Source organism: Apis mellifera, linkage group LG2, assembly GCF_003254395.2.
Source record: "Apis mellifera strain DH4 linkage group LG2, Amel_HAv3.1, whole genome shotgun sequence".
Classification (NCBI taxonomy): domain Eukaryota; kingdom Metazoa; phylum Arthropoda; class Insecta; order Hymenoptera; family Apidae; genus Apis; species Apis mellifera.
This window is the reverse complement of record NC_037639.1, coordinates 14,113,729-14,141,219: the sequence shown is the minus strand read 5'-3', so window position 1 is coordinate 14,141,219 and position 27,491 is coordinate 14,113,729. Positions and strand designations below refer to the sequence as shown.

The 27,491-nt window shown below is 44.5% G+C and overlaps 1 protein-coding gene and 1 long non-coding RNA gene across 13 annotated transcripts in view; one reads left to right on the top strand and one right to left on the bottom strand.

Moving 5' to 3' along the window:
* The first annotated feature begins 12,238 nt into the window (after nucleotides 1–12,238).
* On the top strand, nucleotides 12,239–15,954 carry LOC107964038. Its single transcript, XR_001702095.2, has 3 exons — nucleotides 12,239–13,574; nucleotides 13,847–14,033; nucleotides 15,704–15,954. It is a non-coding gene; the product is annotated as an uncharacterized LOC107964038 (long non-coding RNA).
* A 1,106-nt stretch (nucleotides 15,955–17,060) lies between these two features.
* LOC410819 (proton channel OtopLc) overlaps nucleotides 17,061–27,491 on the bottom strand; it is a 29,539-nt gene continuing 19,108 nt past the window's right edge. For 11 of the 12 annotated variants that reach the window (XM_006568914.3, XM_006568915.3, XM_006568910.3 and 8 more), the window contains 7 exons: nucleotides 24,185–24,515; nucleotides 23,706–23,814; nucleotides 23,480–23,640; nucleotides 23,260–23,416; nucleotides 22,690–23,186; nucleotides 22,285–22,621; nucleotides 17,061–22,191 (listed from right to left, as the gene is read on the bottom strand). In XM_006568914.3, the coding sequence (XP_006568977.1) occupies nucleotides 21,497–22,191; nucleotides 22,285–22,621; nucleotides 22,690–23,186; nucleotides 23,260–23,416; nucleotides 23,480–23,640; nucleotides 23,706–23,814; nucleotides 24,185–24,515 (2,287 nt within the window). In that variant the 3' untranslated portion in view covers nucleotides 17,061–21,496. Of the gene's footprint in view, nucleotides 22,192–22,284; nucleotides 22,622–22,689; nucleotides 23,187–23,259; nucleotides 23,417–23,479; nucleotides 23,641–23,705; nucleotides 23,815–24,184; nucleotides 24,516–24,689; nucleotides 26,052–27,491 lie in introns of those variants that run through there. The other variant, XM_006568919.3, reaches the window with a different exon arrangement.

Here is a 27,491-nt window from a genome sequence, read left to right as displayed (position 1 = left end):
AAAACTATGCGGAAGAGAGCAACGCCTCTTTCAAACACCTGACGAATCCTTTCACGAAACGTGGAACGAGATCGAGATCTAAACTTGGAAATTGCTTCGAGATCGAATTCGAAACGTTCGTTTGTAATAACCACGTTGCTCAACGTTTTCCTCCAATTTCGTAGACCTGGAATGCATGGATGGATCGCCATCTCGAGTTAACCAGATTAGTTCTCCACTCGAGAGACGATTTCCGTATCCGAGGATGAAGCCATTCACCCCCGTGAATAACTCTCGATATCCTCTACGAAATGATCGTATGACCCAAAAAAAAAAAAAAGAAAAAAAAAAAGGAAATACAGCAAGATGACCCGAGACCACTCGTCGAGAGCTCGTTACTAATTGAATCAAGAACGCGTACCTTTTTCACGCAATGCGCCACGCGACTTGCGCGGCTGTGCTCTTTCTTCGGGTTCAACGCGAGCAGAGGGATTGTCTGTGCTTGGGGGAGAGAGAGAGAGAGAAAAAAAATATATATATATCGGGACGATTACCGGGGGAGGCGGGCAGTGGCACACGTAGCACGAAGTAAGATTTATCGCGAACACTTTGCATGGTCGTCCGAGTTTGACTCGGAGAGAAACTTCGCCCATCGCGAGACACCACCACTACTATTACCGACTGCTACTATTACTGCTAGGCGGGAGATATAAGAGGGTTGGGAGACGGTGATAAATCATGCGACAGGAATGATTCGGCTAAATTGCTGCTCGCACGTATCCGCGCTCGAAACTGCCCCTCGTTCGTCGTCCGCCTCGCGCGCTGTCGATCGCGCCCTCGCGCCGGAAGGCGGAGGGGCCGAGGGGTGAGCGCCACGCAAATCCTTCGTGCCCACCCCCACTCCTCCCCCTCGTGGAGGCAAGAGGCAATGTCCGTCACCCGCGTTAAACCACGCACGCGTCCGAGTGCCTGGCCATTGGTCTATTGATTTTGCCCGCGGGGGGGCTGTCACCCTGTTCGCTCGGGCGCTTTCCGGAGGAGGGGCGTGTCCACGCGGGAGGCGGAGACCGGCGCCGGCGGCCGGGGTGGGGCGAGCGCGGCCGCGATTGGCCCGCGCGGTGGCCGGCCGCGGCGACCACGCTATCGGCCGAAGGGAGCCGCGAGTCCGCGGCCTCGCTTCCCAGCCTCCTCGCGATCTCTCTCTCCTCTCCCTCGTTCGCACCGCGATCTCCACGTCCGGATCGGTAACGTCGATTCTCCCGTCGATCGACACCCTGTCGATTTCCTTCGTCGTTTCGTCTCCTCTTCCTTTTCGAACGACAGCTTTCGATCGGTGACGTTTCTTTTCCGAGGAAACGTCGCGCGACGCGGTTCCGTTCAAACACCGCGACGAATCCGCCGCCATTGAAAGAACGCCTCCTCTCCCGCGTTCATTTCTTTCGCGCAGACGGACGAGGTTTTCGTCGAAAAACATACACTCGAATCGTACGATCTCCGAATAATATTTATTTATTTATTTAACGTAAATTTTATTTAGGTAAATAGTTGGGATCCAATTGTCGCTTTCTTCTTCCTCTGTAAGTTGTTATTTCAACGCGAGTAATTAGAATATTAAACGAAATTTAATTAAAAAAACGATTTCTCCGCGTGCAAGAACAAGGGGAATCGTTGTCAGAGTACATCTGGAGTCTAAAATTATGCGATCAACGGATTGATAGTTCTACTTACGGCCGTTGTATCGCAAGTAATTTAGGGACGGGCGAGGGGGAGGGTGAAGCTAATTGCGATCCTCGCATAAGTTAACCCTGCGACGCGTTGCGAGTACGTGCGTTACGGGAGCGTGAACCTCGCGTATTTGCATGGAACGCACGATATTCGGCGCTTAATTGTTCTGTCGCGGCGGTTCTTCGCCCTTTGTTTCCTACTCGCGAGTAAAAAGAACATTATGATCGGGGCAAGGAGCGTGTAACCGGTGTGCCAGCTCGTTTACGCCTTTCCCAGGAAGTGCGCGAAACTTTTATCGCCCTCCACTTTCTCTCCTCCAATATCTATTCTCCTCGTACTCTTCCAAGCGAAAAAGTTACCACGATTTTAACGAACGTATACGATCACCTTTTCGATATTTCTCTTCCATCTCGCGTTCTCTTTTTTCTTTTTCCGACGAACGTTTCAATTCTCGTTCGCGTGAGACGATATTTCCCTCGATCCCACGAAATTTTTGGAAGGAGAAAATGGCAAAGGAGTTGTTCTTCGCGAACCCGGTTTTCACGAACCATCTGGACACTGCGCGCGTTGGACAAAAGGCAGGAGGATGAACGTTTGTCCGTTATTCCGTTCTTTTTTTTTTCTTTTTTTTTTCGGAGGACGTGAACTTCCCAGGGCCACGAAGAGTGGCCCGACCCTGAGCGGCCGACACGCGAAGATCGAGGGGAGGGGAACAAAAGGGGACATCGAGGACGCATTCATTTGGTATTGCGAGGACGTGAGGGCGCACAAAAAGACGGGGGCCCGCCCTTCCGCTGCGAGTCCGCTTTCCCTCGGCCATCCGCGGCCATGGAAACGGACTCGGCTCGGCTCGAAAGTCGCGGCTGCGGCCGGATGCCGATTTCTCAATCCGGCGAACGAAACCTGCTAATCGCGGGTTTCTCTTTCCGCGTTTCTCGTCCCCTCGACAAATTTCGAGCAACCGGTCATGGAACGATGTATCTCTCAGGATTTTTTAGAAGAATCTTGGAACAATATATGGAACGAAAGGCGAAGTATTCGATTGAAATTTCCATTATTCTTCGAATTAATGATAATAATATTCCTCTTCTTTTCTTTTTTAAATAGAGACGCCTCTCGATTAAATTGTAATAGTCGGTTGATTTGAATTTTAAAGCAGCAGCCTTCCAAACAACGCTCTCCTTAATTTCTAATTTGGCCGCAGACGGACAGACGGACAGAGAGGGAGACGGACAGGCGGACGGATGGACGGACAGACGTCTGGAATTCGATCAACAACGGCTGCTCGTAATCCTTTCGAACGATACGCGGCTATTGTGACGCGCGCCTAAATAATTCGAAGGCAACAGCTTTGGCTAATAATGACGCACGAGCGCTCGATCCACAGAAGCGGAAGAGGTAGCAGAAGCAGAAGCAGAAACAGAAGAAGCAGCAGCAGCAGCAGCTTCGTATACTTAGGTGTTATATGTTAAACGAGAAGGCCGTATCCTAGCTAGCCGAGGCAACCACCTGTGCGCATATCTAATACCATATAATAAGGGCTCATGCATATGAATTTCGATGGGCCAGCCGAGGCGACTCTTATCGCGAGGAATCTATCGGGCCTTGGAGCCGCGACCGTGCAACCCTTTCTTTCTCGATACATCTATGCGGAACATCGCGATAATGTCTCTCACCGGCCCCTCATCCTTTCTTTTACTCCTGCACCTACGTAAACTGTCCTCTGGAAGGGGTTGAACCGTCCAGGACGGTTCGTCAAACGCCCTCTGGAAAAAAAGGAATCGTTCGATCCGTCGTTGCCGTACGCGAGAGAACGTTGCGCTCATCAAGATACCGCGGAAAGGAAAAAAGAGAAGAAATTGTTTGAGAAATCGTGGAATTGAAATACGAGGTAAGTTCGATCGAATTTATGATCGAAAAAAGAATCGTTTAATTCGTTTAATGCTTATCAAGATACTGTAGAAAGAAATTGCTCGATGAAGAAATCATGGAATTAAAATTAAAATTCGATCGAATTGATTATGATTGAAAAAAAAATCGTTTAATTCATTTATTAAGATATTGCAGAAAAAATTGCTCAATGAAGAAATCATAGATTTAAAATTAAAATTCGATCGAATTTATAATTGAAAAAAGAATCATTTAATTCGTGCTTATTAAGATATTAAAAAAAAATTGTTCGATGAAGAAATCATGGAATTAAAATTAAAATTCGATCGAATTTATGATTGAAAAAAGAATCCTTTAATTCGTGCTTAAGATATTGCAAAAAAAATCAATGACGAAATCATACAATTAAAATTAAAATTCGATCGAATTTATTTGAAAAAAGAATAGTTAATTCGTGTTTATTAAGATATTGCAAAAAAAATTGTTCGATGAAGAAATCATAGAATTAAAATTAAAATTCGATCGAATTTATAATTGAAAAAAGAATCGTTTAATTCGCTGATATCCATAAGAAAATGTGTTTATGAAGATATCAGAAAAAAAAAATAATTCAATGAAGAAATCATAGAAAAAAAACACGAAAATTCGATCAGATTGATTGAAAAAAGAATGGTTAATTCGTACTTATTAAGATACTGTAAGAAAAATTGTTCGATGAAAAAATCATAGAAATAAAATACACGAAAGTTCGATCGAATTGATTGAAAAATGAAATTTGATTCTTTTCAAGATATTGCAAAAAAAAAAAATAGTTCGATGAAGAAGTCATAGAAATAAAATACACAAAAATTCGATCGAATTGATTGAAAAAAGAATCGTTTGATTCGTGCTTATCAGATTAAAGTACGTCAAGATAAATTCGATCAAGCTTGAACGATTGAATTTGGACACGAGTCCGTCTATAAATATAATTATATCAGATCTGCGATAAGGTACGAGCAAAGACTAAGCTTTTCACGACTAGGATCTTTTACTCCTTTTTACGTAACAACTTGTCTACAACTTGCCCATCGACGGTTACACACCACGATCGACGTTCTTTTGCCGTGCGTATGCGTATCGCGAGGAAGAGATACGCGGCCGAGGAGTAATATCCGTGGAGAGACTTCTTATGTTCTTACGACGTAATAAAGACCGGCTGAAGAGGGGGACAGATGCGCTCTCTCCCTGCCAGACGCCGCGATAAATCCTTCCAACGGTCGATTCTTCTTTCGATCGAGCGCAAACACGGCCTCGGCCGGTGATTTCAAAGAAATCAATTTCCTCGAGCTTGATGCCAAAGCGCATCAGGATTAGCGAAACATTCCTCTCCGAAGTATCCTTCTCCGATGTCTTACCTCGTCGCGCACCTTTCATCGTAAAGGAGGAGAAAAAAGAAAAAAAAAGCCGCCGTGGAAAGAAAGACGTCCGCTGGAAGAAATTACTCGAAGCAACGTGCCGGCCCATCCGGTCCGTATTATTAATTAATAAACGTCTCTCCGCGCGTCTGCCCGATACATCGTCTCTGCGCGTACGCTCGACACGTCCGGACAGATGCTTGCTCGCAGGCGGTCTCTTTATTCGCGAGTCGCGTCCATCTGTTTCGAGGCCGTCTCCAAGACGCCAACGTGAAAAACGATGTCCGTTTCCCGATCAATTCCACCCGTTTGCATATATATATATATATATATCTATGCGTGCCGCTCGATTTCTAAAATAAATTAGGACTGAAACCTATATACTTGGCGATTAATTCGAACGATAATCAGAGGGGATAACGAATTTCTTCTTCCCGTTCGATGTTTCGTATTTCGTTTGTTTCACGCACACATCTATCCGGATCCTTGGCATCGCACGCACGCGTCCACGAGGGGAGAATCGTCGCCTGGAGCAACGTCCATGTAACGCCGATCGGTCCGTAGTGGCCGGTTGTCGCTTCCCAACTTCTCGTCGATCTATCATTTTCGCCCTCGTTCTCGCCCTCTCTCTCTCTCTCTTTCGGTCCCGGTGATGAACGCGAGGGAGGGAGAGGGAAGGGTTGAAAGAGAAGGAAGAGAGCGAGACAGGCAGGGAGCGGAGGCGAGTCGAAGGAACACCTGTGCCAACTGGGGCGCAACCGGGCCACAGACGGATGGGCAAAACAGGTGGGCCGTCACGCCGGGATTCTTCGCTTCGTCCTCTCGTGGGCCCGAAGGCGCTCCTCTTTAATTCATCGATCAGGCGCCACAATTTCTTTTCTCCTCCGCTCTCTCTCGTATTATTCTCGCGTATACCACGAACAGAATTTCCTTTCGTATTTTTTCCTTTGGAAATTATTTTTCCTTACCAACTTCGCGTCCGGGTATCGCGACGAGAAAAATCGATTATTAATATTTTTTCGTCGCGTGGAAGATTCAATCCTTTTTTTCTTCCCTCTCTCAACGTCCTAAGTTAAAGCAGAAACGCAATAGAAACTGTTTCTCGTGCCGTAAACGGTGGAGGCAACGTTTCCACTTATCACGCGTGCAAAGTCTCTTTAACATCGGAGATTAAAAACAGTTTAATAATATAATACGATATATAGGCGCGACTCGAAGATGACTCGTCGTGGTATAATTAACCGATTGCTTCGCTTTATATATCTGGTTTCTGCACTTTGCTTATCTCCGTTTAAGAGCCCCGTTAACGAGCGCGCCTCGATTCCTCACCTTGAAAATCGAGACCGGGGCGGACGAAACCTGTAGTCGATTCTCTCCGGATACAGAGGGAATCGATTTTCTCCCCCCCCCCCTCCCCTCCCTCCGTATTTTAATTTCGTCCCTGACTTTTCCCAACCAATTTTAATTTTCGCGTGCACGATCCTCGTTATTTATGCAATTGTGCAGCTCGCATGCGGCGAATGGTAAACAGGGTAATCAGTTCATGCGGAGAGAGAGAGAGAGAGAGAGAGGAAAAAAAAACTCGCAGGCGCGGTAAACGCGAATAAAAATTTAATCGGGTGAATTGCAACTTGCAACTAATGCGTGTCTAACCGAGCGCGTGCGCCACGTAACGCTGTAAGGAACGAGAAACGTCCAAGGAGAAGCGAGGAAAAACTCTCGATCAGAGCGGAGGATAGAATGTACGTATGTGTGCGCGCTACGTTAATTCGTAGGATCGATAACCTATTTATTCTTTTCCTAGCCTCTCTTTTCGAAAAAATCCTACAACGCGTGATAGAATATTAGAGATCAATAGCATATACAATTTTTCGATAGAAAGAGACTAACTGTACGTTGAATAATTTCCAATCGGCTTATGGCGGAGATAATCCCAGGAAACGGTATTCCCTCCAATTAATCCGATCGACTTCCTTCTCATCGGTTAATTAACGAGGGCGCGTGCATCTTTCGCGGTAAATCTTCCGGAACTGCCTCCATTATCCTTTCTCCTTTCTTTCTTTTAAACCGCAACCCTCGAAGAAGAGGCGAAAAAGAGGAGGCGAGAAAGAGAGAAGCGGATCGAAGGGGTTCTCTCGAGGGGAGAACCCGATAAATCATAACATCGATGATGTATCGTCCGCAATCTCTCTCTCTCCCTCGTTCGTTTCCGGGCCGCGGGCGGGGAGGCGATATCACCTGCCGATTCGGCGGCCTACTGGTCTCGCACGCGGCACGCCGATACTTGCGGTCGTCGGTCGGTAAGCGTCGAAACCGCGGCCAGATGTTCACCTCGAGCAGGTACGGACAGAGAGAGAGAGAAGGTGGCGAAGATCGCGATCTCGTACATTACGAGAGTCCCCTTATCGGGTATATATATAAAAGAGGCGGTGGATGACCAGCTGCGTATTCACGGCTATTTATCGTTCCTCATCTCCTCTCCGTATATAATAACCTAATCGTACGTTGTATCGTTGTTGCCAACTTTTTTTCGCGGCACCATCTCTCCTTCCTTCCTTCCTTCCTTCCTTCCTTCCCTCCTGGTAACGCTTGTCACGCCACAAGATTTCGGGAACTAGTGAAAAACTGTTGAACGCTCTTTTTCCTCCTTCGTTTCCGCGGAACGAATTAACGTTCAGATCTGATCGGTTCGATTAGACGAACTCCTCTCTCTCTCTCTCTCCGAGCTAAAGTCTCGAGTTTTTATCGAAGGAAGGAATTGTGTTGTTGGCAGCCTCCTGGTGGCGGCCGGTCGAGCGAAAGAAACGTTTCGTCGAACTATCTATTAACGGCGACGCTTTCCGTCTCCGCTAAATGGTATCTCTAATCTTTTGCCTACACGGAACGGCGGCGGCGGCGGCAGGATATCAAGCACGGCTGTGGTGAGCCAGCGTACCGGCAAAAATCGCGTAAAATAATCGCGCGTACTCGGCCCAGATCCGGCGCGTCGAATTTATCGATCTGTCGATCTCCGCATAATGAGCTAATCGGATGTTATATTGTTCGCCGGCGGCGGCGGCTCCTACGTCCCCCCGCGCACGGTTCACCGGCGCGGGGAGCGGGCGTACGCGGCGGCCGAGACACGAGGGAGAAAGAGGCGAGAATTAAATCGAGCCGAGAAAGCTCGGGGGAGGGGCGCTTAACAGAAACCAGCAGAACGAGCGGAAAGAAGGATCGGAGCTGTCTGAACGGGAAGGGTGAGAAGGGTGGAACAATGAGAGGAAGTGAAGGTCCAACGAGTGCGGCTTCTTTCCATTCCCGATTGCCGTGCAACTTAAACCGAGGAGATATCATCCGTCCCTCCATTCTCTCATCAACGTGGCCGTTAGGCGTACGTCCAACCCGAGATATATCTTGCACCGCCTATTATCTCGATCGGCTTCACCTATGCATCGCGATGCTATTCTAAGTTACGGCCTCTCTCTTTCTCTTGATTTCTCCATTTCTTCCTCCCCGGGAGAAGAGATCGATTTCCACGATAGACTCAACTTTCCCGGATACGAGACGTATCAACAACAACGCGGTTTCGATCCTTGGAATACGTTTACTTTTATTCGATCGAACAAATCGAAATCAAAATTGATTTCTTTTCTCCCCATCGGCTTTTCAAGATATGCGAATATTGCTCGAACATCGTGCAACAGCTATTCTAACCGGTGAAGGAAAAAAGCTGTTGTTAACCCACGGTTATGTATATATATATATACATTCTCTCGACGAAATTACCCATCGTAACGGTAATCTCGTTGATAAGCTAAGCGATGCTAATTCGTATAATTTGGCGGGAGATGTATACGCTTTCGTCGAGCTGTTTCTACGAGCTACGCTATTTACACACGCCAATTTGTATCAATTTCATTTCTGATTCGATCAATCTTGGAAATCGCTTTGGATACCACCTGCCACCTCCAAAGTCAAATGCCTCTCGTTGCATGTCTCTCTCGGTGACTGAATCACCGCGGAGGAATGCAACGGGAGGAGGGTCGTCAATTATGACGATGCGAATAATTTTCCAGAAAAGTCATTCTTCGTTCCGCAAGACGAATGGTCACGAATCGCGCATCCGGTTCGGACTGGACTCGAATCGGTGGTATTCGCGCTTCCAATCCACGTTTATCCGCCGCGTACGTAAAGGGTATAATCAATTTTTCGAAGAAGAAACCTCTCGACTTTCCCTCGCCACAATGGGCTCGCGTGAAATCAACCGAAGGTTTTCGCGGAAAACATATGGACGGGCAATTAGCGCGCACGGATCCGCGGCGTACAACAACACCGTGCATCCTGTACCGTCGTAATAGCCGGCTAACTCGTCCAGCTCACGCACCTATGCGTGCGGTTGCGTGATGCTCGCGTCCAAGGGTGTCAATAGCGCGGATACCTTCGAGTAGAAGAAGTTATCTAAGCGTGTTTCTTCTATGGACGCAGAGAAAAAGAGAGAGGGAGTAAAAAATGTATCGCTCGCTCGTCCTTTTTTCGAGGCTGCGCTCGAAGGATGGGAAATGCGCGTATATACGTATTGCACGAGACGGGTGATCGGGCGAGAGGATGGAAACAATTGGCAAGGCGATGCGGAGAGCAACATATGTAAGTAGAGAGAGCGGGAAACAAAGCGATCGGAGGCGAGTCGGGGCGAATCGAGGCGAGTTGAAGCGGCGGTGCGCCGCGCGTAAGTGTGCGTAAACGCTTGTAATAGGCGGGGAGGGGCATGCAGCAGCTGGCGTCAGAGTGACAAGATCTAAAATTAGAGTGGTTGTGTTGCGTGTCGATCGTCGCATGCGCTTATCATACGCCCCCTTCCGGCTTCGCCTTATTTTCATAACTTCTTTCAATTCTTCGCTCTGCCTCCTGTCGTGCTTCTCTCTCTCTCTCTCGCACGTTCCTCCTCGCCTTTCGCCTCTTTCTCTTTCTATCCTTCTCCCCTTAAGTATCATCGTTTCTCTTCGTCCGATCCTCCGCTCCGGTTCGTTCTCCTTTCTGGCCTTTTCCGTTCGAGGGGTCTGGAAAAAAAGAGAAACCGTGAGAAGGAGATCGATGATCGAAGGAGCTCGAGGGGATAGACCGCGAACCCGTCCATGTCATTGTTCGCGGTGAAACCGAAAAATTTCGACGAGTTGAAAAGGACGCGGGCGGCCGAAGGTGTTACGAGATGAGCAATTGCGGTGCACGGTACTTTGCACGTGCGTTATTCGAAAGTTCGTTTCGAATCTCTCGTTTTTTTCGAATATTCGTCACGCACACTCTCGTCCTGTTCGCCGAAGAAATTTGTTGCTCGAACGTAACTCGTCCTTCGCCACGAGCACGGGTAGCACGTTCGATCAATTGGAACGATTTGAAAAGTTACTCGACTCTATTTACTATCGGCGGCTAGAACATTTTCCTTCTTTCATACGTACGGGTCTACTTATATACGAATCGATGAAACATCTGTGGTGAACGAAGCTAGGCCGGCAGAAACTGCATGAGCGCGTGCATAGGAGAGAAAACTAATGGCCGTGGCGCGCGTATGTCCACCTGTAATTTAACATAAGTACGAGACCGTAGGTCGTTGCAACCGCGGCCGTTTGTGCGCGCCATGTAGATAAGTGCAGCCTGCCTACTTTATGCAACCGCCCACGTCGTTTCGTGTGCCCGGTAAAAAAGTGCCCGGAGGATTTAGGAGCGTCGCGGCGTGGACGTTGCGAAACCGTTCTCCCCTCCCCCCCCTCCACCGCAAGGACGTGAAAACGCCGTGGAAATTCCTTCTCGTTGTTGCTCGCACAATTCCATTCAGTCGGTACTCGCGTACATGCCTCGCACGTAATTTTTCCGATGAAATAACCATTGCGTTACCTCGGTGAATTTTAATCTTTCTATATATATATACATGTATACGTATGTATAATAAAATATATTTGACGAAGGTTCGAAAAAAGAGGTAGTTGCTCGACTCGTACTTTTTTTCTTCGAGGGGGGGAGAGCGGTTTGTTCGGGTAAGTGCGCAATTTAGAGATGTCTCGATAGAGGGTAATTGCTGTTCCGTGGGAGCCGAAGAAACGATGAAATTATAGGCCGTGTCTAGCGCGATTCGGTTCGAGCGTGTGTGTGTATCGCCGGTGACTGTATATCTTCACGCGTCGATGAGATCCGACGCTAACGACTTCGCCGCGGAAGAAAAACTTTCCTCCGAGGAAAGAATCGACCGACCGGGCGAAATGGAGGAACAGATGCACTCCGTCTCCGCCTATTATCCTTTTATCGGCCAGATCCGCGGCTTAATTAAGGATGCGCTCGTTCCGCGTTGGCGGAACCTCTCTTCCCACTTTCGAAAGCAGCGTAAACAAGAGCGTACAAGTTGTTTATCGCGACCCGATCGCGTGCCACCACGCTCCGTATCCGTTTTATATTCGATCGCTGCCGGCTCCCTTGTCTCATTGTTTCGTCCGCTTTCCGCGTTTAAGGGCGGAAGAAAGAGCGGAGGCGATCGAAGACGAACGGCCGCCTCTGTCCCCGTTATGCAGAAAGTTGGTCCGGTGCGCGCGAGCCTTCGATGTCTCGTTTCCTGGCCGGTGCAGCTGCCGTGAAATCGCGGATCACGGCCGCGGTGTGAAATCGCGGCTGTCCTCCAACCTGCTGCTCTCGTTTCATGCGAATTTCAGCCGGTGTTCAGCTCGATCCGCGCGATCCACGTGCCTCCTCCTTCTTCTTTTTTTTTTTATGCGTGCGCCGATTTCTTTTCTCGCCTCAGCTTTCTCGAATCGGATATAAAGGAAGCCACCTGATCACGAACAAAGGAAACGATATCGATTTTGCTTCTCACATTTGCTCGAACGTTTTTTTTTTTTTTTCTCCTTCGTCGCGAGATTTATCGAGCAATCAATCATGTGGACATCCATATTTCAAGGAGTCATGCTCCTTTGTTTATTTTTTCAATTTTTACGCGTACCGTTCATCGATGCATTTCTTTGGTATTTGTTATCTCTATGTATCATTGAGAAGCAATTCTTCATTTCAAAACGCAAATGTGTCGTCTAATTATAGATATTATTGAAATTTTTAATTCACTTACGTATTCGCCGTTTCAAAAGAATCGGAACACAATTACCGTGAGTAATGAAATTCTTATTCTTACATGATGTTCTCGTGTATCTTCGTTATAGAGATTTCAAATCAATAAATCTGAAAAAAAAAGAAAAAAAGTAAAAAAAAAGATACGAGTCGAACAAGATTTATTCGCGATACGTACCGTAAGCGAGAACACGTGAAGCGGGGAATCGTGTGTCCTTTTTGCGGACGGCGCAATCTCTCTGAGAATAAGCGGGGATCGCTTACGCCGAGGAATGCGAGGCAAGCAGTGCAAAAGGGCGGTACATCTGCGCCGGCCAGCGAAAAGACGAGCGCGTGTATTTGGCGGTGTGCAGGTTGGTCGTGCACCGGGTTAAAAGGAGGGTGCATATCGCGAGATAGGATCGGCCGCGGTAGCCGCGTACGACCGGCTGGCCGAGATAAGCATCGAGCCAAACGAACCTGGCCAACCCCTTTCGGCTGACTTTTCAACCACCTTGCAACGATTCGTATATCGCCACTGATCTACCTCTCCCTCGCATTTCGGCCCACTTTATATTGTATACACACTATGTATGCGAACGGGGTCCAACGATATATCGCCATCTGTGGCTCATTAGCTTAAGCGGTACAAAGCGAGTAACGTGGTCTCTCGCCTTGCTTCGCTGCGCCTTACCACGTGGGCTCTCGAGAGTTCGCTCGAGCCCGCTCCTCGCCTCGCCTCGCCTCGCCTATCACCGACCGCTTAACGGCCATTATACGGATTATTACCTTACTTCTCGAGTGGAAAACAGCCAACTGACGCCGTCTTGACTCCCGAAACGAACGAGGAAGACACTTTTCCATAATATTTCCACTTCTTGCTCTTGATCATTCTCCGCTAGGCATTTTGTGGTTAAGGTATTGTCTTGTATTCATTCCCTTGGATGAATCCATTTGTCTTTCTTATCTTTCTTCTCCTATCGCGTAAAAATGCAATTGAATGTGATGTCGAACACACTTTTTAAGATTTTAATTTTATTGCTCGTTCGTAAAAATCGATATAATTGTTGCAATCGATACTATTTCCAGTCGAACGAGGTTATGACGTTATCGAATAATTATACGTACGAGTATATTTTAATTCGCACTGGTATTTATTAGTCGGATTGGAATCAAATAACGAAGCATTGACGCAAATGATAATTATATGATACGTGTACGAGGAATAACAAAAATTCCAATATCCTGGTAACTTGATGACTATGTATTTACATGTATACGTGTATACATGTATATATGTATACATAATGCGTGAACGAGATGCGCTGTTTCACGAAACTTATTAGCGATGCGCGCGCATCTTAATTAGTTTCGGAATCCTGTGACGTGAACACTCGTTTCTGTTAAAATTCGTGTGATATTTGTTGTTCTTTGAAAATTCTGGGAATCTTTCGAATGTGACTAACCGTTCCAGTTACTTACGGAGTACAAAAGGAAATGCCTGGAAATTGAATAAACACGGTAAGATTTTTTACGAAAATGTTTCTTTACTAAGCTTGCTTACGACGAAGTGACGCTTACCATGAAACATGGTGACAAGCGTTCAAATTACTTGTTGTGACTACAAACGTTAGAGAACGCTCAGGATATTTCTTTAATATATATATATATACTTGTAATTCTTTTTAACTTTTTATCTTTGAATAATCATAATTAGAAAAATTGATAGTTGAGTAATTTTTTTTTCGCTTGAAATGCGCGTAATTTTGAATAACGATTTCCTTTTCTCCTAGATGGCGTTGTCATTCGTGAGAGAATGGACGAGTCCATTCGAGAAGAAGAGACGCGAGTATGGTGATAATTTTTTTGAAATCAGTGGAAATTATGTGTGTCAGTTTAAAATACGATTCGTAAAGAGGACGATTTTGAATGACGATTGGAGTGCACGGCCGCCACCCACGCTGGTAAGAACACGAACAGGTAGGTAATACATGGTATACGGTGGCACAACAATAGTAGCGTCGTTGTCACAATGACAAGGGAACTGGTATTGAAAGGCAAATGAGAGGCAGCGTTGCTCTTCCTCGCCTTTTAGTTCATCTCCTTTCTGTCGCGTACCCACATCCGTTGCTTTTCAAGTAGCACCCCAAAACACCTTACGCAAATTAATGTCGCATGCTAACAGGGTCTCGGTTCGAATGACCGGGACAACGAAGTGCCTAAGGACAGTTGGCTCGTCATCGTCTTTAATAATGATTCATCGCCATACGGCGCGACTAATTGTTTACCGGTCGTTCACAAGCAGCTTCTTCGCCGTGAATGTTTCTTCTGTTGTCGATACGGCTATGCATATGTATTTTCATGTAGCTTTCTCTTTTGTTTTCATTCTCTTCGACTGCTATTTCATGGCTCGTTTTTTTGTTCCATTCGATTCCCTGGTTTCCTGTTTGCCATTTATTTTCTTTCTGGTTATAATATCTTTTATTTTCTGGTCTGATTCTTAATGTTATAGCAATGCTGTAATATTGCATATTCTAAATTAGATTTTAGATAATTATAAAATAGAAGGCATTTAACTTTTATTTTTATGTTAATTTTTGCAGTAATCATTAATGTTTTTTTTTTAAATATCTCTCTTTTTCTTATTATGTAGTATTCCTACTATAAATTCTGTGCAGAGTAACTGCATTGCCAACACTAGTAGTCTTGTCTCGCCATCTATCGTTAAATACAAGATTTACTTTTATTTGTTTCATTTATCCAAGCACTTTATAAATAGTTTGTATCGATATTTTTCCAAATATATAGAATAATATCATATACGTTTTATGTTTAAACAATTTTTTAATATATTTGACTTTATTTATTTTTTGACAGATGATTTTTATCATATATAGGAATCTACATTTTTTTCTATCTCTTGATAGAGTTTATCCACTGTAGTTACGTTGATTATTCTAAATTGACCACTGTCGGTCAATTCAATTTATGATTCCTTATAAAATATTTCGAATAATGTAACAAAATTATAAATAAAAAATTGATATACCATAAAACCGTGAATCACAAATTATTGATTGCTGTAAATCCATTTATAACTACTTTTTCGCAATTAATAATTAATGAAAATAATAAAATAGCAATTATAATATTTAAACAGCTATAAATCGAAAATTAATAATATATAGCAATAAATATAATAGCAATTAATAGAATAGTATTTAAATTTAATTTTATTTTATAAAAATAAACTGTTTACTTTCTAATAGTTTTTTTGAATCCTTCAATGGATAATGTAAAATTAGAATCAGTATTTATTTGTCGATTGTAACGGTCGCTTTAATAATTTATTTATTAATTCTTTTTATATTTGTTTCATGTACATGATAGAATCAGTATTTCTCTCAAAAGGATAAGATGATTATCCATCATACGAAGAAATAATTATCTTTTCTTATTTCATTTAAATTTTTATTCTTTTAGTACAGAATCGTTAGATTTTTAAATTTCAAATCTTTATATTAAAATTTTAATTTTTATCGTTATTATATTATACTATTATATTAATAGAGTTTCATCTTTTCTTTTTTTAATTTTTTCAAACACTCTGGATTTTATTTTAAATTGTATTATTTTGCTTTTTATTATAGATGTTTTACGACTTCCATGGTCCTTTTACATGATGATGGCTTTTATAATGGCTTCTTAAAGCCATAGCAGCATCAATGGTCAATAATCTTCGCATCTAATGGTGAGTTGTATGCATCTTTGTTCCTTCAATCATTTAATCATGTCGTAAGACGAAAAGTTCAAATGAATACGATTGTTATATACGTAAATTTTTATACACATAGTGATACAGATATTTTTCTTTTTGTTATAAATAAATTTCTTATTTAACTTTTGCTTTGCCTAATAGATATTAAAATTTTATTTCATTAAATAAAGTTTGAAATAAAATTAAATGATAAATCAAAGAATATAAGTCTGTTAAAAAAAAAAAATAAATATTATTTTTAATATTTTTTTAACAATCTCAGGATTTTCAAAATTTTTTTCTCTTTCTAAGCTCGGATGTCGAAATCATCCCAAGAAACTTTTTCTAAAAAATTTGTTTGAGTAAATATTTTTTAAGAATCAATAATAATGATTATTCGTCATTAAAATTATAATTATTTTTATGCATGTATATATAATATTCTTGATTTTTTAATTATAAAATAATTCTATAAATATTATTGTACAAAATATCAAAATTAAATTTGAAAAAAATTTAATCAATATTTATGAATTAAATTTTTTTCTGTACTTCAGATTTTTCCAATATTTAATATTTGTCTTACGTTTCTTTTTTAATATTTTTAATTTTTAAAATTCATAACTTTACTGGATATTATTAATTTGGTTAATAATTATATTAAATTTTTTATTTATGTTTCTTTTTTTTCTCATTTTTAAATTCTTATTTCATTTTTTTCTTACATTTTAAACTGTTCTTGTCACTTTACTTTTTAAATTAATTTTTTTTTCTCTCACTTCCTTGTACCTTTTATCATATTTTTCATAGGCAGGTCTCGACGTTGGTTAGATCTGATAATTGGCATCGTTTTTCAAAATGCTTTTTTTGTAAATTTTTTTCTTAAAAATTCATCCTATCAAAATAATGTAGACAGTAATTAAAAGTATCTCGTTAATGTAATAGTTTCTGAAAAACAATACCAAGCTAAGAACTGCGCACATTTGCAGTTCAGTTTAAATCTTGCACGATTTCTTTTGATTATCCGTTTCACTTATTGTTAAACTGGATTGGTATCATATTATGTTATTCACTTATTGTTAGACCGGACTGCAAGTGCCATATTACGCGTATGCTCTCATCGTTCGACATTATTATGGGATTATTATCGTAGGACAATGCATCGTGGGATGCACGCGCAATTAAATAAGATAAATAAGATTAATTATTCATATTCAGAGACAGACATACTTAAAAACTCGAGAGCGATGTTACATCTAGATAACTTTTATTAACCAATATAATCGTATATTGTTACAAATGACGGCGACACGATGTGATCGTGCCGCCTCAACGGATTACAATGAGAAACGGCGTGTCAACGTTATACAATCAAAATGGGAATTGATGAATGAGCGAATTTTTTACGAATGGTTTACGGTGGTATTCGTCGCTACTCGACTTCAAGAAACTGCATACACGACAACATGTAATTTGTAGAAGTATTTTTTTTTCTCTTTCTCTCTCTCTCTCTTTCTCCTTTGTGTCTTGCGTGTTGAAACATTACTTCTAATCCCATTGTCCGCGTGAAATCTTCCATTTGCCACCTCCCTCCCTATTATCGTATCTATCTGATAGAGTGATGAGTATGTCGGTTGTGCGCGCGTATTGTGTATGTGTACAAACTGTAATTATGCTCGAAGACATCGAAAACTCACTACGTAATGTTAAATGACGAGGCGTCGCGGATTTGCCTTTGCATCAAGCCCCTCGCGATTTTCTTTCTTTCCTTTCTCTCTTTTTCTTTCCCCTTCGTCATCGAAATAATTAAACAGAAGCGTGAATTCCTCGCTCTAATTATCCTCTCACTGGAATTCCATACAATTCCATACGATTCTGGCCCTCGAAATCGAGGATTCGTCTCATTCGACCGAAGTTGAATCGATTTTCCTCGGCAAATCCGCGACTCATTGATTAGGCTTACGGCTACTATCGAGATACTGATGTACATACACAAGAACCATGATCCTCCTGTCCTTCTCTAGAACACGGGCAGAGTATACAAAGACGTTGTTTGCCGAATAATAATAAAAACGTGTCGCACGTGCACCGTTGCTCCCAATCACTCGCGCATACGTATTTCCTCACACGCTCCGACTACCACGCATTCTCGATAAACGTTGGAAGGGTATTGGCTTCGTATATGTATTTATATATCATATTTTTTCGCTTGTTCTCCATTTCTGCTCGAAAATCCCCGTTTTTTCATTATCATTATTATTATTAATATTAGTATTATTATTATTATTATTATAATTATCATTTTCTTTTTTTTGGTTCCATCTATTCGCGTTCCATGCTTCGTCCCCTCTCCTCGCGTTTTTCCTCCTGCCTTCTCTCGCTCTCCTCTCTCACCCACATTCTTCTCTATCATCTCACTTTCTCGACTTTTCTTTGTTGGTCCTGTGTGTGGCAGTGCCTTGTTAACTATGATTTTTTTTTTTTTTTTGTTTTTGTTTGTGTAAACGTTCTAGCGAATATTCTTGTTATATATTGTCGTTCCTATGGACTCGCATCCCCTTTCTTCCTTTCGATCTTTCGATACACGCTGTGATTCTCGCGCAGAGCGTTGGTGAAAAGATTTCGGGATTCGAGCGGAGGAAAGATCAAACGAACGCTTGTTCTTTTTTTTTTTTTTCCTTTCTTTTTTCTTCTTTTTCTTTTTTTTTTCCTTTTTTTTTTCCTTTTTCTTTTTTCCTTTTTGATTCTTAATGAAATCAATGGGCAAATATGAATTTTTTTTCGCGATTGAGACGAGGGAATCGAGGGGTAAGAGGGTGCGGACATTTTCGTCAATTTTGACAAATCGATCGATCGATCGATCGGTCGTAAAATATTCGTCGACGGGAAGAGTAACGTCGATGAAGTTTTTTTTTTTCTTTCTTTGAACTTTCAAGAAGAGATTTGATGAGGGCTCGATCACAATGATTAAGGGGAATGATAAACGCACCCTCTTTCCGTCGAAAACACGCCTCGAGAATAAAACTCGCAAAACATAATTGCTCTTCGTTTTACAGACACTCTGCTGAACGATACGTTCATCAAACTCTGCATTAGTTATTTACATATTCGCATCACTTCATTCGCAATTGCGCACATCGAAGTCAATAAAAGATCTCCATAGATGTATTTATATTTATATATATATATATCTATCTATCTATCTATATATATATATATATAATATATTTTTAAATTTTTTTTTTCCATATTTATATCGTGTTATCGTTTTTAATAATAATAATGTGTCGTCTCGGATTACAATTATGTATAATATTAGTGTCACAACTTCGTCCCTCTTCCGTTTCCACACTCGTTTCCCGTTTCCTCTCATTTAACTCTCTTTCACCTACATACACACGTCTAAGAATTAAAATATTTATTATAGACTCGAGTAGAGCTAGGTACATACTTCGACCAGGTTATTTATTTTTTCTTCTTCTTTTTTTTTTTTTTTTTTTTTCCTGTTAGGAAATAAATAAAGGGTTGGATTCTTTTTCTTTTTCTTCTCCGAGTTTCGCGGGATCCGTGGAGGGATTTTTTTTCTTTTTTTTCAACGTATAATAACGACTATTTAAATAACGCGTGTGTATTTCTCCCCGTGGTATGTGTGTGTATGTGTGTGTGTGTGTATTTTTGAACGATCTACGATATTCATAGCGAATATAAATGTGAAAGTTCCACTTATCTCGTTCGATCTCTCCCGAGAGATGGCATTAAAAGCTAATCGACCATGGTAATTATTAATAAACTTCCGTGAATGGTGGCTGTGTGTACGCGTATGTGTAAGATTCGCTACCGGTGTACCGACTATAATAATTTTTTTTTTCTTTTTTTTTTTTTTCTTTTTTTTTCTTTAATCCTCTCGTCAATAATAATCTTCCTTTACACGTTCATCTTAAAACCTCCGCCTATGATATTTTCGTTACTTTTTTTAATCTCTTAATCTCGCGATAAAATCTACATTCGTGGTTCAAGTGTCATTGTCCCCTCCCTATCGTGATTCGAACATCTTCGAGTACATCTCGAGTATGTTTCGAATTTTAAAAAAAAGAAAAAAATACGCTTTACCCTTTATACAAGATTCTTTTTTTCCCCCGCGCGCATCGTCGTCGCTTCTCTCGTCCCTTTTCCCTCCTCTTCTTCCTCTTCTCTCACTTTCGTTCGTTTGCGACTCGAATCACACCTCTCGTATTCATCGCATATACACGCTCTTTTCGGAGCATGATCGTCGAAAGGATCGTGTCGATAAAAGATTCTAAAAGTTAGAAACAATTTTGTACTTTGCAGCACGCAACGAGAAAGAACGTCGGAATTGTTTTCCTTTCTTTCTTCTTCTTCTTTTTTTGGCGCGTCTTCTCTCTCTTTCTCTCTTTGATTTTCTTTCGTCGGAAATCGGTCGACAAAGCGGACAAGCAGCTTCGTCCAAAATCTTCGTTCGAACAAAAGAATGCGTATCCATCCGCGATATAAAAGCGTCGTGTCAATTCGCTCGACTTGCGGCGCAACGAAATTTTACCCTGTTCCTGCATCGAGTCTCTTCTCTCTCTCTCTCTCTCTCTCTCTTCGATCGTTCGTCTCTCCATCCTTTTTTTTCTCGCGAGAAAGAGATCGCACTGCGGCTATTCACCTAAAACTATCTCCATGGGCCATGCTAACGAACAATGTAATCTCGATCGCTAATATGAGGTGATATCGGCTTCAAGAAGACGATTCCACTCTTCGCGTATACCTCTCCGTATGATTAATTGCCACGATGTTTTGTTGAAAAAATCCTCTCTTCTCTCGGCTTTCTCTTTCGAAAAACGATCGAGGGTTAAAAACGAAGAGTGAAAATCGAACTCTTAAACGTTCTCGATGCACGATGGGGGGGGGGGGGGGGCGAAGATACATATATAATATATAAAAGTAGAAAATTTGACGGCAGTATATAATAGAGATCGTAAAAGGTGTGAAACACGGTGAAAGGAAATGGGCCCTATTTCGTGATTGTGGCGTTGCACGTACACTGTGTATATGTGCGCGTGTGTGTTCTTTCAGATCTTGCTTTTCTCGTTATTATTTTTTTGTGCTTTTTAACGAATAACACGATCCGTTCAAAGTTATCCGGTTTCCTAGAATTTCATTTCTTCTTCTTCTTCTTCGATCGACCTGTTTCCTCCTGATCCGTGCTCTCCCGCCCGACATTACCGATCAAGGAAGCAACCTGTTTCAAGCAAAGAGAACCGAGGCTAACGAATGCATGCAAACGCGCGTAAAAAAATAAAACGACGCTTCGCGATCGATTTTTTTGCGGTTCCTCTGCGCGCGAAGCCTCGACACACACCTGGCGCCTTTCCCTACTCCCACCCACCCTCCCTATCCAATCCGATGATGAAGCAAGCGTGCTCGTTGTCGCACCTCCTCAATCCTCGCCGATCATTCTCGAGATTTCGAGAGAGGCAAGCCGCAAGCCGCCCCCAAAAAATAACATTTCTCCAAGATATGTCCGATTGATCGACCAGCCTGGTCATCCCTTCCTCCCTCCAGTCTCTTGGAAAGAGACGATCGAAAAGCTCTCCTCTTACTCTCTCTCTCTCGATTCTCGATTCGCGAACGACGATCACTCCGGGCTCCGTACGATCGATCCAACGAACGACCCCCTCGTCTAATCGAGGCGCGCCTTGTAGCTCGTCTTCCATATCTCCGCGAACGTGACCGCGCTGTGGAACCTGTGGAAGATGCAGAGGGGGAGCGTGACTCTCTGCACGATGGCCCACGCGAGGAACCCGTAGAAATCGAGCTGGACCGGGTTCGCCATCACTTTCTGCGACTCGAACGTGTAGATCACCCACATGGTCAGGTTGCAGATGAGCAAGAACGTGACCACCTGCCTGCCGGGCTTGCTACGGTCGTGCTCCGGCAGGTGGACCCTTCTTCGGGACACGTCCGCGATGAACAGCATCTGGAGGATGACCTGCGCCACGGAGAGGAGGCCGGTGAGCATGACGAGGAGGTTGGGCTCGTGGGTGAACGCGGCCAACGAGCCGGCGATCACGCTGAACACGGCGTAGACGAAGAGGCCGAAGCCCGACACGCGGAGGAGGATGTCGTTCAGGTCGCTCTGCTCCTCGGCCTTGAACTTCAAGCTCTGCACCCGTATGAATCCCACGATGATGGCAACGATCGAGAGGACCATCAGCACGCAGTGGGAAACGTCCGCGAGGTAAATGGCGACCAGGCCGAAGTCAGGGTGGTGGATCAGCACGAAGAACAGGATCAGGCAGATCAGCGAGCCGACCAGCAGCAACAGGCCGAAGAACAATCCTTTGCTCGCTCCTACGCAGTCCACCCTCGTGTGACCTATTTTTTTTTTCATCGAGAGATCCGATTTTTAGTTTTTCGAGTCGAGGCCATCGAAAGACGAGAGAAAGGATAGAGAATCGCATTGATTACCCGCGTGAGCCAAAGCGACCGCTCTTCGAGACAGCATGGCCTCGAGGCGCCGCTCGAGGTCGGCCTCCACCTGATGCGGCCAACGTGGGTGCCGCCCGATGTGTTTCCACATCACGTAGATCACCGCAGCCCCGATCAAACTGTACTCGATTATGAACGGGAAGAGATACGGTTCCGCGTCCTGCACGATCGTCCCCATTATGTTCACCCGGCCGCACGAATTCGACGCGATCTCCTCGTCCGTCAACGCCTCCGCGTAAGCGCCGAAATTCGGGCTCCAATATTCGCTGCTGTTCGTTTGATTGTTCAGGTCGAAGATCTGATGTATCTGATTGATCTGCCGTGGAGAGAGAAAGCCAAACAACATTATTCCACGATCGAATATCTCGAAAAGATTTTCTTTACCTCTTCTTTGTTGTCCGCCTGAGGCGCGTCGAACAGTTGGACGAAGTACGACAAGGTGGTGGAAGGTATGCTGGTTGTGGAGGTGGTTGTGGTGGTGGTGGCGGCGGTGGAGGAGGTGGTAGTCGTGGCGGGGGTGGTCGGGGTGGTCCTTTCCTCGGTGGTGGTTCTCGGCGTGAGGGCGGTTAGAAAAGTGGTCAGAGTGCTGGCAGTGGTCGTGGTCAAACTGGGCTGAGGGGTCGAGGTGGAGGTGGTCATGGAGGTCGGCGGGTTCCAGCCCGTGGTGGTGGTCGAGGTCGGTGTCGTCACGGCCCTCGCGATCGCCCTAGCCGTAGTTTTCACCATTCGGCCGAACGACGCGGCTATGGTACTCGCGACCGACGTTGGGACCGTGGACGACCTCGTCGCTGTTAATGGGGCCTCGCGCAGAAGCGCCACGTCTCTGGGCGCAGTTCCCAATATGGCACCGGCGTTCCTCATCGAGTGCTGTTTGATACTCTCTAAACGGTTTTTTATTGAGATTAGCGAGATTCTTCTCTCTTTTTGGAGAAATGGTTATCGAGATTGATTTACCAAGAATGCCAGCCTCGAATTGGCCCATTTTCTGGTGATGCTTCGTGATCTCCTTGATGCTTTCCAACACGAGGGTACGGATCCAGACGCAGAGATTGGTGGCCACCACGTGCATCAGGCCGAAGCGAGCGATCACTTTGAAGCGATGAATGTTGAGCTAAGGAGGAGGGAGGGGCGATCAATGTTCGAGAGAATAATCAAGGAAGAATGTTTTACGTACCCTCGAGTTCATGAAGATGAAGTACATCTGCATGAAGGTGAAAATCATTTGGAGAACTGGATTCACGCCTTGGAGGATCTGGTAGCAGGGCGACGTGGGCGGCACCTCGAAGAAGGTGCCGAATTCCAAACCGTTGTAGACCATTGTACCGAGGCCGAAAGCTGCGAAGGAAGGATTCGTTCTTTCTCTTCCTATTTTAAGATAATTTCGATTTCGATTCCCTCACCAATGGCTCCGATTCTCAGGAAAAAGCTTCCATGGCTCTGGTCGTTCTGCGAAGTTTTCCGCTTCCTCAGTGCCCGAGTGGCCACCCCAGCCTCGACGTCAGCCGCGTCCTGAAATCATCGGTCATCGTTAATAACCGAGCCGTTCTCTCTCTTTGCCTCGAGCTAATTTTAAGACAATTTCCTCGCCTCGACCCCGAAAAGAGCAAGAGTAAATTTCAACGAGGACAAAATTGCCGAGTTTCAGTTTCAGAAGTGGATTCACGTGATAATGAACGAGGAGGAGGAGATGTAACACGCGCATTCTAGTCGATAGACGACGGATAACCCACTTACGTCAATGCCTTTTAAAATTGTCGGCTCGACAACTTCAGTTTCACCGAAATGCACGGCGTGTCTTTCTTCCGAACCACGAATACGTATATATATATATATATTTTACATACATTTTTATCAAAATATCATCCAGAAAGATCCTGACCTGATACTCCTTCTTGCTTTTCGACGACTTCTGCTCCTTGTCCTTCTTGTCCTTCTTCTTGTTCTTCTCCTTGGGCTCCTTGGGCGGTTTGGGCGGCCTCGGAGGCGGGGGTGGCGTGTCGCTGCCCCTCGAGCAGCAAGCGCTTTCTTGGAGCAGGAAGCAGAACACGTAGAGCAGGAATAAGATGCTGACACCGTACAGGTACGTGAAGAATCCCTCGTAGTAGTAGAGGGGCAGCTTGTGCGTGACCACCTCGCTTATCACGTAAGCGATGCACACAACCACCAGCAGTTTCGCGTAGATGAAACTCATGATAATGAACAGCGACGTCCTGCAAGAAGAAAGAAAAGAAAGAGGCGGGACTCGTGCGTGTCGTATAGGCGCGTCGCCAACGGGTCGTCACGATCGCGCGCGATCGTTGCATCTCTTTAACTTTAACGTTGCGTCAAAAAGAAGAAAAGAAAAAGAAAGAAAGAAAAACACCGCCGCTCCTCCCCAGTCTCACCGTGTTTTTCGTACTATTTGCACTCTGCTGTCGTGGGTCGGGACGCCACCCCCCGATCTGTTCACATTGTTGCTCTCCGCACAAGCCACGATCTCCACTTCCATCTCTCTCTCTCTCTCTCTCTCTCTAGCTTCTCGTAGAACACGAACGTTAACGCTTATCCAACGCTCATCGCCACGAAACATCTACGAGTCAACGTTCACACGCGCGCATCGTTTATTTACATTGATCCTCCAATCTTGCTCCACCTTATTATTATTCTCAAACATCCAACGCGTTTGATCCACGGAATCCGTCGATTTCTGTCAACAACCTTTCTCGATCCTTAACTCCGTCCCCTTTAATTCGCTTTTAATTTCTCTTAACTCGGCTTCGAACAGGTTCCGCCCTCGAACTAGACTTCGATCATCCTCGACTCGAGAAAGATGATCGAGGAAGCGGGTAACTCGTGCTTCTTCCGCGGCTCGAAACTCTCGCGCTTCTGCCGAGAGTTCGCCCGCCACGGCCGTTCTTTTCTCTCCCGTTAAAAAGGTTGGGTCGCGAGATCGATAATTTGCGTACGCGAAGGGGGAGAGAGAGAGAGAGAGAGAGAGAGAAAGTCTCGTTAGAGATCAATCGCGCGAACGATGTTTCTCTTCCTTCTTTCCTTTCTTTCTTCCTTCGACCTCCTGGGGAGGAGAGGAGTGGAGGATCGGGATGTAGGAACGAAAGGAAGCGCGTAACGAACGGAGGGAAGGAAAGGGGAGGGAGGGGAGAGGGACGATATTTGAAAATCGGCGCGATTGCACAGCGACGTCGCGACGTCTGCACGGGAATATCAGGGGCTCGCCACGGTGCATCTTCGTCAAGAAGGGCTTAACCACCCTTTGTCACGCTGGCATTTCAGGGGTTGGGGCGCAGACTTTATTGTGTTCCGCACGAGCCTGTACACTCGTGTCAGGCATTTTTTTTTTTTCTTTTTTTTTTGCCCTTCGATGATTACCGTGGGATAAAGGATCGTGATATTTAGCGATACCAGATTCCGCATTCCGCCTTTCTGTCTCCTCTTTCCTTCGACCCTAACCCGTTGATATTTTCTCGATTGTTCTACCCACGTCATCCTTTTCTTTTTTTTTCAATCAACTTCACAAATCGCTGTTATTTGATATAAGAAGAGGGAGAAATGGGAATTATTAATACACATTTGAACTTTTTACACATTGATTTCTCCGATCAAAAAGAAAAAGAAGAAAGAAAGAAAGAAACATCCTGTTGAATAAATATATATGTTCGATCCCTATATTTTAATTCCCTCGCGAGAAACTTTCACTCGAACTTTGCTCGCGGAAAAAAATCATCTCTTGACACTGGCGAGAGGATGCCAAGGCGAAGGGGGATTGGGGCGAGGGCCTCGAGAGATGAAAGTTTTTCAAAGTTTTCGCGGTGATAAGGGGCAAAGGAAAGGAAAGAAGGAGGAAGAGAAAAGAGCGTGCCGCCGTATCCCACGGTGTGGCCTTTTTCATCATCCTCGGGAAGAAGAAAAGCGGCGAGAAGTGGTAACGGGAAACGTATACAGCGCGTATACACAGGCTCCGAGGCGAACTCCGAGGCTGTGGCACACGGTCGATATTTCGAAGTACCTACTTTCAGCCGCTGGTCTCTCTCTCTCTCTCTCTCTCACCCTCTCGACTCACCCTCGCTCGTCCTCTCCACGAATTTCTCTTCTCCCCTCCTTCGCGTTAATCACGCCCGTATTCTTTCTATCCCCCGTTTAATATTCACGCAGGAAACGTTCTCGCGTCTCCACTTTTTTTCGGGTCAAACCCGAATCCGTCGCGATCTCTCGCCTCCTTTTCCATTTGCAATTTCAACTCGCGGATTTTTCAAACTCCGGCTCCTATTTTAACCACGGACAATTTTAGCCCGCACTGTCGTCGATCCGACCGAGAACTGTTCAACCTGTTATTTTCGGTGGCGGATCGCCTCGTTCCTTTTTTCCTTTTTTTTTGCCGGCACGGCGGTATGCGCAGTCACGTTCACGGAGCTCGTCTTAATACTGTCTCGTCTAGACCGGCCGAGCTTCGTTTTCAGCCTGCGTTAATTCAATTGCGACTAGTGGTAATTCGAGAAGGTATCGCGACGGTGTTCCGTGCGTATGTCGTATCGCTGTCATACACCTCGCCGATCGATATTAATAAATTATAAATCGCGGCTCTAGAAACTAGTTCGCGCCATTATCCTGCTCGATCGATGCTCGCACTTTTCCCTCTCTCTCTTGTCTTTCTCTCGAGATGCGAGGGAGGAAAATTAATTTATCGAGTTATCCTCTTTACGCTTTATACTCTTCTCTCGTATCTCGTTCTCATTGTCCTCTCCTCGATTCTCCCTTTTCGCTCAGGATTGTTGCGAGCCAAAGCCGTTCCCTTTTTTTAGCTTTAGCTCGACGTCCATTTCCCAAAAGAGAGAGAGAGAGAAAAGGAAGGTGTTGCAGGGTTAATGCACGGCCTGTCTCGCATCCCCGATATATCGCGCCAAGATAAACCGCACGCCGTAAACCGTCCCTTCTCGAAATACGTTCGCGCTCCACTTCCTCGATTCTTTTCCCGAGAATGATTTCCATTCGTCGGTCGGCCGCAACCTCGGTCGGTTAGTTACTTGCTTACAGCACGGGGGGTAGTAGGTGGTGTACGTGCGCGAGTGCATAACTCGGTGCCGCGTATAATGCACACGCTAGACGCGCAAGACGCTTCACAGGCAGCCACCGCGACAGCTAACGAAGTGCGTCGTAAATAGACACGCAGACACCAAAGCTTCCATCTCTTG